The sequence below is a fragment of the Athene noctua genome, chromosome 6 (genome assembly GCF_965140245.1).
Source record: "Athene noctua chromosome 6, bAthNoc1.hap1.1, whole genome shotgun sequence".
In the NCBI taxonomy this organism is placed as follows: domain Eukaryota; kingdom Metazoa; phylum Chordata; class Aves; order Strigiformes; family Strigidae; genus Athene; species Athene noctua.
Window position 1 is genome coordinate 34,149,914 of NC_134042.1, and position 14,100 is coordinate 34,164,013.

Sequence of the window (14,100 nt, forward strand, 5' to 3'; positions counted from 1 at the left end):
CTGGAGTCTGAATTAAAAGACAGGACTTGCTCCAGTAAGTGAGCAGCCTCTGACCACCCCAAGCAAAGCAAGTAGCACGAGTGCTGCACTGGGAGAAGCTGCAGCAAAGGGAAGGGCCCAGGGGAGGGATGCATGGAAGAGAAAAGTGACTGAAAGAAGAGTCAGTGCTGCCATCACAGGAGGTTTTCAAGATGCTAGATAATCTCACCTAGGCTCCCTGTGCCACAAAAGGTTGGACCAGATAATCTTTCAAGGTCCATCCCAACCCAGGCTGCTCTGTGATTCTATGACTGAAGAAAAACACAAGCAGGAGCACAATCAAGCTTCCTCCCCCTCCATGTCCCTTTCAGGTCTTTAGAAGAAGCAACATTCTGCTTTGATGGGAGAGCAAACACACCCCCCCACCCCCCATTTGTGATGTTGCTGTTCCGACCTCCAGTTCAGCAGCTCTGTCATTTCTGAAAGATACATGGATTTTAAAAGTAAAATATGTGTTTTCTTACAAAGACTAATTACTTGTATAGCAAAACCAGCATCACTTGCAACCACAGCAATATTCTAAGGCTCTTAAGAAGTGCTGTAATGCCATTTAAAAATCTGCATATTCCCTGTAATATTTAAAATAATTTCAGAAAGGAATAAATGAAGCGCAGCCTAAACTAAAATGTATTCAATCTTGTATTATGGTGCTACAGGCAAAACCAAGCCCTAGGTTGTATGGGTTTGTCCAGCCATCATTTTCCATGAAACCAGATCTCACCACCTGGATGATCCTGAGTAGTTTAGTGCTGTTAGTGAGTTTTCTCCTGAAAAACCTCTGGAACAGTTTTGGGTATTCAGTAGCTGCAGGTACCTTCTTTTCACATGAAGATCCAGTTTCTGAGTACTTGGGTCTCAAGAGTAGGGATGCTGAACAGTCTTTTACATATTTCAGCTTATTGTGTCTTACAAAATAAATATATAATGTATCTTTAAATTGTTACCATATTTCATATTACTTCCCTAGGAGCTTGCCTAAAGACTCTTGGAATAGAAGCTACTAATTAAACAATCATGTTTTAACTATGCTGCCTTCTTTGGTGAGACTTAAATATAGACCAGGCCTCTACTTCTCTTACAGTGATTGCCTGTATTTGGGTCAAAAGCGAGTAATCAGTTACAAAACTTGTTTAAAAGTGAGCTGCGTAGAGATGCATTATGGAGACATTTTGATTTTTAATACACTCACAGTTCTATTAAATTAAGAAATAAAAAAATAATTAAAGTTCCTTTTGAATTTTCAAATATTCAGGTATATTTTTCATAAATATTTTTACTAAAATGGTCACCTGTCAAAACATATAAATACACGTCCAAAATAGGTGCCTGCTCAAGCAAAGATTCAGCCTTTTCTCACAGTGTATGTACAGATGTAAGAGCTGTTTGACTTGGTAGTTATATATACACACACACATGCATACCAAGCTGAAGGAAATTACTGAAGTCTGCCAACTGGAGGACAGCGGAGCATCTATTTGCCAGATGTTTATTTCCTGTGCTGCTCACCAAACCATAGTTGGCATGTACTGAATCTCTGCTGAACTCTAGGGAATGTAATTTCAAACAATAGAATAAGAAATGCGGGCAACATTCAACAGGAGGCTATTTATAAGAGGGTATCCTATGGGAGCCAGCGATACTTCAGAGAAATGGATGCATTTTTGTGGGCAAAATGCAGCACTTGATTCCAGAATACTTGCAGCGAGAACTCCATGTTGATAGCAACTTATATAAAAGCTTAAACAAAACAAAAAAAACCCAACAAAACAAAAAACCCAACCCTTAAAAAAAAGTACATTGAGTTCCTGTTTGAAGAGACAGGTCTAACTGTTAGTTCTGGATCTAGCTTCTGTATTTGCTCCACTTGTCTAGAGTCTTTACACCTCCAACAGTAGATCCAGCTCTTCCATGGGTACCCGCACTCTCAATTCTTTCTCAGTTATTAGATCAAGCGTCTCCTGAAGATCATCAGGGAAGTACTCTATTGCATCCATATAGAGTACCTAGAAAGACAATGAGGACATTTTCTGTGCCATCCTTCTATTATAGCAAGAAACTAGTATAAAGAAGGACGTAGATATGTAAACAACTCCATAGCAAGAACATAAGAAAATCATATATTTCTTTAAAATAATGCACACAGAATTAGTACTTCTACAGTGACAGCAATGCAGATGTTTAACCAAGTCTTTTCCAACTCCTACTAAATTATTTGATTCAAAAAAGATAAAACACAGGTCAAGAGGCACTGGAGCATTTGCAGCATATACAGACAGTACCTGAGGAGCTGCAGGTGCTCCTGAATAATTTTTTATACTATTAACTAAATACATTTTTATTTGCCTGTATATTTCTGCTACTCCCATACTCATGATAAAACATGGTCTAAAAGACACAATCGCTTCCAGATCCGAGAGAGGAATTTATTGTCTCCTTCCCTCATGCAATGCAACACCTTTCTGTTCTGAAACACAAACATCACTGACCATTATGTTTGTTTCCATTACAGATGCATCTCTTATTTGCAGAAAATCTTACAGTACTTTCCTTCAGAAATCTTTAATTTACATATAACTCTTTAAACAACAACTAAAGTCTAACCTTTTTTTCAGATACAGAACTTCAAAAATGAGAGTACTATGACAGGTTTATAAGGTTTCTGTGCTTACCTTTGCCCAAGGACAGTTTTGAAGGGCTTTATAAAACAATCCTTTACTTTTTTCTTTTTTTCCTAGTGAAGCCTGTGTGAGAAAAAAAGTGTTCATGCAGTAACAGCTGAAACAGTAACACACCTCTGAGACAAAGAAATTACTGCTGAAAAGCTCAGTGGTGTTCTACTGAGGAATCCTTATTACTATATATTGTGGTAGCTATGCAATTTGACAGGTTACACTGGTTACACTCTTCAGTGTAATCGAAGAGATGTCTTTGAGGAGTTTCAGGGTTTTATTTGTAAGACAAGTAATAGAACAAACACTAACAGAAAGATCCTCTGCTGAGTATTTCAGTTAAAGTCAGTGCCTTTGCCTATATTTGACAATACTGCAATGGGCAAGAGAGCAAATCATTAACGAGAACTTACCTTCAATATGCTACACATATACTACACAAGAACATGTCTGGTACAGTCAAGGTGATAATACATTAGGTTTGTGCACTGAAGAGCTCATGCACATACATTTTCTTACTCAGCAGAAGCTTGTTACAGCTGAATCTCCTTATGTACAAAACTGGATAAATCAAATTTGCATCTAAGGAGGAGTTAAAACTTCTTTCTCAAAGTACCCGTTCAGCTGTGTGATACAAGTAGAGAGCTCACAGCTATTGTGAAGTTTAAAAAGACATGGGTAGCAGAGGTCAGAGTGCTGAACAGTCTCCTTAGCTTCAGTCATTCCAGTTACAGGTAGAAATAATTACCAGTTCTTGTGAAGAAATCTTTTGAATCGGGGTACTTTAAAACACACTTAAACCAGGGAATTTTATGGCAAATCCAAAAGAAAAGAGCAGTAATTCCAAAATACATTAAATGTTTTGAGATCTTTGGAGAAGAAATCTTCAATCATGAGTTTACGTTTTCCCTTGTTCTGACTACATCAGCACTGCTGCTGAAAATCAGCAGGTTTCCTTGTCAATTCTTAAATCTAGAAATTCTTTTGCATATTATTAATACATTGGTTGTAGAAACTTGTGATGTTCTGGTGTAATGATCTCTTTAATGAACAGCAATGTATTTCACCTACTGGAAATGAGTGCTGTCAGAGCTGTGCATAGGCATCTTTTGGAGCTCTGCAAAGAGCTGGCAGTAGCATTGTGCCTCCAAACTTTTCACAGAGTTACAGAGGTTGAAAGGAACCTCAGGAGACCATCTGCTCCAACCCTCTGGTCAAGGCAGGGTCAGCAAAAGCAGGCTGCTCAGAACCATGTCCAACTGAGTTTTGAATATCTCCATGGATGGAGACTCCATAACCTCTGGACAACCTGTTCCAGTGTTTCATCACCCTCACAGTAAAAAAATATTTTCTTATGTTTAAACTGAATTTTATCTATTTCAATTTGTGGTCACTGCCACTTTTCCTGTCACTAGGCAGCACTGAGAAGTCTGACTCTGTCTTCACACCCTCACATGAGGTATTTGTATACACTGACAGTATCTTCCAGGAGCCTTCACTTCTCTGGACTGAACAATCACCAGTTTCCCAGCCTCCCCCTGTACCCCACCTGCTCCAACCCCTTATTCATTTCCATGGCTCTTGGCCATTCAAAGGAACCTGGACAGACCAACAGCTGAATATCGTGCATCAGCCACTCTTGATTTTGTATCATCTGCAAGCTTGTGGATAGTACGCTCTCTCATCTTCCAGATCATTCATGAGGATGTGAAAGGACGCTGGTCCCAGTATCAGTCCCTGGGGTACAGCACCAGTGGCTGGCCTGCAGCAGAGTCAGCACTGCTGATCACCCCTGAGCCTGGCAGTTCAGGCAGACTGCAGTCCACCTCGCTGGCTGCTTGCTTGCCTAATCCATGCTTCATCAGCTTGTCTATGAAGATGTTACGGGAGGCAGTGGAAGAGGTTCACTAAGGTTGGGATAAACTACATCCACTGCTGTGCCCTCATCCACTGAGCTAGTCATCTCACTGTAGAAGGCTACCAGATTGGTCAAACACGATTTCATAAAAAATAAATAGGAATATAAGAGAAACAGTTCATTTCAAAATCTATATAAAAATTTTGTGTTTTTAAACAGTGAGAAGCTTTTGCCCAAAATAGAGACTGAATATCTAAACACACCCAAAGAGAAAACAGAGAGATCTACAGATCTTTGGGTAATACTGGGCAATCACAACTTCTTCTATGACTGTATCTGAAAATTTTAATGTTTCTAATTGATTTTGCTTCTCTGAACAGTTTTATCCAAAGCTATTACTGTAAAAGTATTATTTTCCTCCATCTTCTTAGCATGTATATTCCTTCTTGTTCTTGTGAAAAAGATTATCTTCCATGAACTAATCATTAGCAATAAAATACACACTGGGCAATTTTACTTTAGCTTAGTGGAGTCTCATTAGTAGTTTGTAAAGAGTAACAGTGATTCAATTCTACCTTCCTATACACAAAGTTCTATAAAATATTTACAAGCATGTATTTGTGTAGAAATGGTCACAGTAATGGAAAGATCTTCTCAAACACAAAACAAGAGTCTCTCCTTTCCCAGCCTCCTCTGTATTTCACAGCCTACTAACTGCTGTTCCCTTCTGACAATTTACAACACCAGAGGATGTGAACAGAGGAGTAATACTGTGGAATGAAATTTCCCTTACATGAGTTCCAAGCATTTCTTTTGTGTTTTCATCTTCCATATTGTACTTTGGAGAAGCAAGAAAAGAACCAAGATAACAAAACTGCCTATGTGAAGTTGATTTTATCTATGTATTTCCATGGTGAACTATGGAAGAAACAAACATTACTGCTTTTCGGTGTTATGCTGCAATGCCAGTTAATGTAACCTTTACATGCTGCTTTTAAGATTCAAAAAAATTGTGAAAATTCAATGCAAGTTATAAAAGCTATAGCTATGTTTTCCTATCATGCATTTATTTTTCATGTGGACTGCACCTTGCTTCTCTAATGTTGATCAATCAAAATATCTTGGTCTGAAAGTTTTTATAGTATGGAGAAAATAGAGATAAGAAAGTATTTGAGGGGCCCACATAAAACAGTCTTCTTGCCATGTTCTTTATTCCTGCATAAGTCAAAGCCATACAGATGTTCATGCATTATTTTTTCTAATTCAGATCTGGAAGTTGTTCCAGAGATGAAGTTAGAAAACCTAAAGACCGATGACAATTGAACCAGGCAGGGGATGTTGAAGACAACAAAAAGGGCTCCTGTAAGTACATAGGGAACAAAACGAAGGGTAGGGAAAATGTGGGCCCACTGCTAAATGAGACAGGAGACCTGGTTAGACAGGACATGGAAAAGGCTGATGTAGGAAGGCTGCCTTTGCCTCAGTTTTTAGTAGCAAGCCTGGCCTTCAGGAATTCCAGGTCCCAGAGATCAGGGGGAAAAGTGTGGAGCAAGGAAGATGTACCCTTAGTTGAAGAAGATCAGGTTAGGGAATACTTAAGCACACTGGACATGCGTAAGTCCACGGGCCCTGATGGGGTGCACCCACAGGTGCTGAGGAAGCTGGAAAATGTCACTCTTGGCAATCTTTGATCACAGCAACTGGGAGAAGTGCTCAAAGACTGAAGAAAGTCAAACTTCACTCCTATCTTCAAGAAGGAGGACCCAGGGAACTACAGGCCACTCAGCCTCACCTTGATCCTTAGAAAGGTGATGAAGCAGCTAATCCTGGAAACCATTTCCAGGCACATGAACAAAAAGAAAATCATCAGAAGTAGACAGCATGAATTCACTGAAAGTCACATTTGACCAGCTTGATAAACTGCTGTGATGAAATGACTGGCCTGGTGGATGAGGGGAGAGCACTGTCTGTCTGGACTTCAATAAGGCCTTTGACACTGTCTCCCCTAAGATCCTCCTAGGCAAGCAGTTGATATAAGAACTGGATGTGCAGACAGTGAGGTGGATTGAAAACTACTTCAACATCCAGGCCCAGAGGGTAGTGAGCAGTGGAACAAAGTCTAGTTGGAGGGCAGTAACTAGCAGTGTGCCCCTGGGGTCAATACTGGGTCCAATCCCATTATGATCTAGCTGATGGATCAGAGTATACCCTCAGCAAGCTTGCAGATGACACAAAACTGAGAGAAGCGGTTGCTACACCTGAGGGTCATGCTGCGATCCAGAGGGACCACAATAGCCTGGAGAATGCAGCTGACAGGAACCTCATCCAGTTCAACAAGGACAAGTGTGAGGTCCTGCACCTGGGGAGGAACAACCCCATGCACCAATATATGCTGGGGGCCACCCAGCTGAAAAGCAGTTTGGAAGAAAAGGACCTGGAGGTCCTGGGGAACACCAAGTTGAACAGCAGCCAGCAATGTGCCCTTGCAGCAAAAGGGCTGATGGTATCCTGGGCAATATCAGGCAAAGTATTGCCAGCAGGTCCAGGGAGGTGATCCTTCCCCTCTACTCAGCACTGGTGAGGCCACGCATGCAGTGCTGTGCCCAGCTGTTGGCTTCCCAGTAAGACAGACATGCATGTACTGGAGAAAGTCCAATGAAGGGCCACTAAGATGACTAAGGGACTAGGGAATCTCTTCCATGAGGAGAGGCTGAGGGCGCAGGGACAGTTTAGCCTTGAAAAGGCTCGGGGGGGATCTTATCGATGTGTATAAATACCTGAAGGGAGGATGTAAAGAAGAGGGAGACGGGCTCTTCTCAGTGGTGCCCAGTAACAGGACCAGAGGCAACGGACACAAACTGAAACACAGGAGGCTCCATCTGAACATCAGGAAACACTTTTTTGCTGTGAGGGTGACTGAGCACTGGCACAGGTTGTCCAGAGAGGTTGTGGAGTCGTCATCCTTGGAGATATTCAAAAACTATCCAGACATTGTCATGAACAACTGGCTCTAGGTGGCCCTGCTTGAACAGTGGAGTTGGACAACATGATCTCCAGAGGTCCCTTCCACTCTCAACCATTCTGTGAAGTTATACAAAATCGGGATCTAGATTTGACTGAAATATCAAAGTCCTTATAATTTCCTTACAGAAGCCTGAAGTCAGTCTAAAACATAAATACAAGTCATCTTTGCTGATTTTACTTATATAAAAATAATAAAATGCTAAGTCCCTAAAATTTCCTTCCTCTTTTCTCTAGATTTTGTTATCCTGCCCACTTCCCTTTATATTGTGAGTAAGACTGGGTGGAATCCATCTCCTGACATGACACATTTTTTATCTGCAACAATAACTTGCCTGCATCTACATTAAAACCACACTGCCAGAAGCTAATACTCCTTCTAATCCATGTGAACTACATTTTCCTTAATATTCCCAGCAATAAGAAACATTACAATTCAAATATATAACCTTACAATCATATAGGTATGGCAGCATTTACTATTAGTTTTTTTATACAGTACTGCAGCTGTGCTCATGAGAAATTCCAAATACAGTAAAAAAAACCCAAACCAAAGCAAACAACAACAAAACACTGATACTCTTCTACTTACCATAAAGTTCAAATACATTCTCCACAGCAGTGGACAATGGGTACCATTTTCACTCCGAACTGCATGTTCAAAGAGAGCTACAATCCTGTTTGTTAACCCAGTTTCAGGAATAGTAGAATGTATTTCACCAACATCTGCCCTGAAAAACAGAGGAAAAAAGAAATCACAATCCCTTATATCCAGGCTAAAGGACCACATCCAGGTAAGAGAGGGTAAAGATCAACATACTGCCTCTGTTCACATAACACTGTATATAGCCAGGTTTTTGCATCTCAAGCTACAGACTCTGAATGTTATAAACCAGATTTTTAGCATTTCATAATCTAATCAACAAATTTCTAAATGGGAAAATCACTTAAAAAAAAAGATAAATGAGGTATTTTCCTGAGAATTCTTTTAGCATGTTGAAAAATTAACCCTGTCCAACCAGAGGAGATAACTTCTCTTTGAGTACAGTAATCCACTACCATATGATCTCAAAATACTTATCTTAGTCTTTATTCAAGATCATTTATCATTCCAAGCTTGGCATAGCAGCTCAAACCAAACTCAAGTCTCAGTCAGCAAGCCTTCTGTTTCAAATTTACCCCTGTCACCTTTTTAAGACCATACACTGGTCCTGGATCAAGGCCCTGATTACGGCTCTGGATCTCAACCATGATTACAATAAAAATTTTCTTTTTCACCCAGAGATTCAAATTCCGAAATTCCAAGCATAACTCAAAAGCAGGTACATATTTTTCACTGAAGCACTGATCTCTATCTACATCTTATACAGACTGGCTTATTTTTGATGCTTAATCTTGAAGAAACAGCCTGGAGCACTCATGGCAACATCACTTCTGTCTGTGTGCCCTCTCTTAGCCTGCCACCCTTAACACTTGTTCCTAACTTGCCTCTCTTTTCACGGCTCTTTGAGGTCATGTTTCCTCTCATCTTAACCTTTGCCATGAGGGAAAATGATGTAATCTACTCTGCGCTGAGTCAGACATCTAAGCACTGTACCTCACAGTGACTGATTTACCCTTCCTGTTCCTTTCTTTTAATTAATTCCATGCACTTAAACAGCTGAAATACAAAGCAGTATAGGAAATAGTCACATATAGTACAGACGTTTTGTTAGTTTGTCACAACATCATAAAACTTCAGTTTTATTCATGACTGACAGGCCATTTATCTCTCTGTTACAGTAGTTCAGCTCTGCTCTTGCAACACCCAACTTGTCCCTATACAAATATAACCTATAGGAAAGGCTATGCTAGCAGAGTACAATCAGGAAAGGAATGAAGCGTCACAGAAAAATCATCATTCTGGAATTTTAACATCAGTTTCCAGTAACAACAATGAAAACCTACCATAGTGTCAGTCTGTAATTAACAGTAAATCAAATTACAATCCTCCTTCACATTTGGTCGCTGTAGAATTCTTATTACAATTTAGGATGACATACACTGACAGCTCAGGAACATCCCTATCATGTATGCTTGCTTGTTGCCAGGCTGTGGCAACCAAAGCAGCGGGCGCACCATCATTTTAAAATATACTGATAATTCTGTAATTTCATCAAGTGTGAATGTTTAAACTTAAAGCTAAGTAAAGCTTCCAAATAACATTTTCCTAGAGATCTCTGTTACTATTTGCAGACACAAAGAACCAAGCTGCCAATGTTATTAGAGATACAGAAGCAGCAGTGGATAGGTAGCTCCAAGCAACAGGTAGACAACAGTTACAGACTAAGCTTTAAAAATTAACACACACTTCTGTTCTCTACATCTTCTACCCCTTCCTCCTTCCCTTGGAGCAAAAAATCTGAGCCCAGACCACACTGCAAATTCAGGAAATTTTCAGCCTCTTCTACCTAGCAACAGCCTCATATGAAAACTAAACTCTCAAGCGCTCACTATGGAAACAGATCTGCCACAACTGTATTCTGTAACCCAGGAGTAAAGTAGGGCAGCGAGCTCAGTCAGAAGCTGCAGTGTAGCTCTGTATTATGCTCCTTACTGTTGCAGCATTAAAATGGAGCATTTTTCTATGCTCACAGTGTCTACCTTGGCCATTTAAGCAGGCTCTGTAATTTAAAAATCATGTAAAGAAATGTGTACCATCTTAGTGTCAGTAGTGTGTAGTCAAACACAAAGCAACACGCAATCTGATCCAGTAGAAGGGATGTGAGACTATCACCTAGGTCTTTAACTCTTTTCAGGATTCTGCCACTGACTCACTGCTCAGTCTTGAACAAATAACCTCCCCCAGCTACAGCTTCTTCAGCTGCAAAATGAGAACTCCAATAGCATCTTCTCTGTTAAGTGATTATACAGATCAAAAAAAGCATAATCATAAGGAGCTGCAAGATATTACCTCTGGACATTCTCAATGAGTTTTTTTCTCATCTGCTCTGCTTGGATTGCAAACAGCCATGGCTCTAAAGCGTTAGTAGACCTTGTGACACCATCAAAAAACCTTCGTGCTTTACTAGCACTGTGTGACTTCCTTTGGATGTGGATATATGACCTCCAAAGAGACTGGTTGCTAGGATACTGCTTCAGAGCCTCCATTAGTGCTTCTCGCAGAGGATTCAAAGGATAAACACTAATTTTCATGTGGAATTTGAGTAAATTTGTATGCAGCAGTGTGACAGCTTCAAGAGCAGTGGGAAAATTTTGAACGCCGAAATTCTCTCTAGTATTTTCACATTTCTGTGGACCAGAAGCTTCAAGTTTTTCTGAAGTCTGTGCATATATTAATACTGCAGCATCAATCCCAACAGTCAAATACTGGAACAGTGCATAACAACCAACCAAGTTAACCAGCTGATTAGCATCACTGACCTGATCCTGATCAGAAATCGAAGTTTTACTTAAATAATCTTGCAGCGCATGCTCATATGTTTTACGAGCTTTCAAGACATTCACAGACAACACTTGTCCACTATAGGGCACATATGGTCCACTTTCAGCCAATCTGGTCAATATATGAGCAGCTCGTGACATGACAGCTCCTTCTATACTTTCTAGTAGTTCCACTTCCAGCTGAGCATAAAGCAGACTGAGGCTGCAGAGCTGGGGACTTTTCAATCCATCAGTCCCTACTGTGCAAAGAGCTGTGTCAAATACCTTCCTGGCATCATCAATGTTACCAAGCAGCCATTCTAGGTAGGCATACAGTTTCCAGAGAGAAAGGTCATTTCGATTGTCAGGTGCTTTAAGGAGATTCTTGGCCAACTTTTTACTCTTCCTCCCTTGTGCTTTCAGCTTCCTTTTGTTTTTTGCTTGGAGACACTGAACTACCTGCAGAGGATAATAAACAGAACAAATTTTGAGAGGGGTGGGAGAAGAAAGGTAAAAAAATTCCAACCAACCTCACAGCATTTTTTACTTTCATCACTGTGTTTGTTTTCATATTGTTCCGTATTTCATCACCAGCCAGATATGTTGCTACTATGTACTGCAAGTTGTCATAACCTCCTGTTGTCAGCTCCCTCCAACACAGACAAATTACATAGACTTATCATTCTTACTCCTGCCACTGCCATTAAGTAATATCAAATTTCACTCTTAGAAGGCCAACTGCTCAAATAAAGAGCTGGTAACCTGTAATGGTAGAGGAAAGGAAAATAAATGATCCTATCTGGCCAGATGCAGTTTATGACCAGTACAATTAAAGCTCCAAGGAGCTTTTCACAGTGGGGAATGTGCCGACAGACAAATCTGGAGACTGGATGAGAAGATTACGGGACATGATCTGGTCAGGTAAGAGACAGGGAACTTCTCCATAAGGAACCACAATACTGAACTTTCTGAAGCATTAGGAAGACAACCTGAACTCTCACCCTTCTGTGGGCATCTATTAGAGCAGTTTTACTTAAATAAAGCCATATTCAAGTGATAAGGTGTCACCTCCTACACTACAAATGTAACTTGTACAGGAAGTAGTAAGTTTCTTTATAATGTGCTCTTATCATGGTATTGAGAAATATGCACTTAGAATAGTCTGGTAAAAGTACTTGCTGACTCACTTTGCCCTGTTAAAAATCACTTGCATCCATTCCTGTCTAGCATACAATGTATCATGTAACATTTATCCAAAACTGCAACAAATATTTTGTTACATGTGTCACTGTGTAACATGTACTGAAGAAACGTGCTGGTTTGGTTTTATTTTTTACCTCAGTGCAATCCTACCTGGCATCTTCTGATTTGACTACTTAGTCCTACAAGAGTTAATTTTCTTTAATATTAATTTTAATTCAATATAAACATTAATACACAAGAAAGCCACAATCACAAATGTGATTGTATGCAGACTCCTCATTACCTTAGATATTTCATACTGTAACCAACAAATGGACAGGTTAGACTTTTCCTTTCCTGAAAACAGCAGGAATAGAACATGAAACACATTCTGTATGAACTCTTCTCCTTCTTTATAGTGGCCTATGTGATGTCTCCCTCGTAGCATCGTGTCCATATGACCAATACTGTTGAATCCAGAAAGTGGAAAATCAACAGAAGACAATGGCTTTTCAGCAGAAAGCACACTGTCAAAGATGTTATTTTCATCCATGGCAATATAGAGGTTGGAAGGAAAGAGTTTACTTGTGCATGGAATTCCCAGGAATTGCAAGAATGAGTACAGCAGTTGATGTTGAAGATCTGGATTAGAAAGCTGGATTAAAGATGGTCCAAGATCATCAAATAATACCTAAAAAAAAATCCAAATTAAACCAAACGCCATTAATTTATGCAATCAAATAAAATTACAGGCAAACCTGTCACTTATGTAATTAAAGAACCTTTTCAAGTCAATAAAAATTTATAATTACGATTAAATAGTAACAGAATGTCATTCAAATTAAAAACAGACAAGCTAAACAAGCAACGTGTTCCTCCAGTCAGACTGTAAATTTGCTATCAAGAGATTTCTTTGCCCTTGAATATCAAAGACCTCCACAGAAAACTTATGCAATGAATTTGTTGGGCCATTTAACACATTTTTATCTGAAAAATCAATGTCTGAGTTAACCTATGTCCCAAGAAGAAAAAAAAAATAAAAATCCAACTATCTGACGTGAAGGCAACAAAACCTTTGTTCATTTAATGTATGTATCTTCTTAAACACAGATTTCTGTGTCATTTCCACATGCAGATAAGAGAAATCACAGAACAGCAAAGATAGACTATTTACCTACAGCCCTTTCCAAAGTTTACCATGAGATTCCCATGGATTTCAGAAATCTCAGCATGAAACTTCAGGTAAATTTTGAATTCCAAACAAAGAAGAGAATTTTTTCCAAATGAAGAAAAGTATTATTCCTCTAAAATACCCATGAACTCAAATGAAAGGATAACTTGTCTTATTATTTCCCCTCTTTTTATTATATCACAGTGACCTGTCTTTCTGGATCTTCACAATCTTCTTCAGTTTCCTCTTTGGTTTTGTCTGGCCTCCAAGGTAACCACTGCCTTGCTTCACGAGAATACTCAATATCCAACCAAATATGCCACTTGGGGAGAGTTTTATCCTTTATATCTTGATCTTCATCTATCTCTTCTTCATCATCATCATCATCTAAAACCAGATCAAGACACACACACACACACAAAACTATTAAAGAAAAATTAATCCACCAAATCCAAAGGGCAGACCTGACATACAGATTAACTACTGTTAAAATGTAAACAAATACTGTATTAATAAAGCAGGCACAGGAGCTGAAAACTTCCACATCACAGTTCTGGGTTTTGACACTACATACAATTACCATATTTTCCTTTGACAGCAATATATTCTGTGCTGAAACTGATGAGCACCTGTAGGCTAAGGGAAAGCTCATAGAGATTTTTTCAAATATTTTTTTCTTTGTTGAGAAAGAAAGCAGTCCTTGAAATTTATGGTTACCTGCACTATTTTTTTTTTGG

The 14,100-nt window shown here is 39.4% G+C and overlaps 1 protein-coding gene across 1 annotated transcript in view; it reads right to left on the minus strand.

Annotated features, from left to right (window-relative positions):
- Positions 1–1,732: 1,732 nt before the first annotated feature.
- Positions 1,733–14,100, minus strand: part of NRDE2 (NRDE-2, necessary for RNA interference, domain containing) — a 33,654-nt gene continuing 21,286 nt past the window's right edge. Inside the window, exons 9-14 of the mRNA XM_074908531.1 lie at positions 13,572–13,750; positions 12,497–12,883; positions 10,541–11,469; positions 8,180–8,318; positions 2,709–2,780; positions 1,733–2,042 (exon numbers count right to left, since the gene is read on the minus strand). Coding sequence (XP_074764632.1) covers positions 1,917–2,042; positions 2,709–2,780; positions 8,180–8,318; positions 10,541–11,469; positions 12,497–12,883; positions 13,572–13,750 — 1,832 coding nt within the window. The 3' untranslated portion in view covers positions 1,733–1,916. The remainder of the gene's footprint in view (positions 2,043–2,708; positions 2,781–8,179; positions 8,319–10,540; positions 11,470–12,496; positions 12,884–13,571; positions 13,751–14,100) is intronic.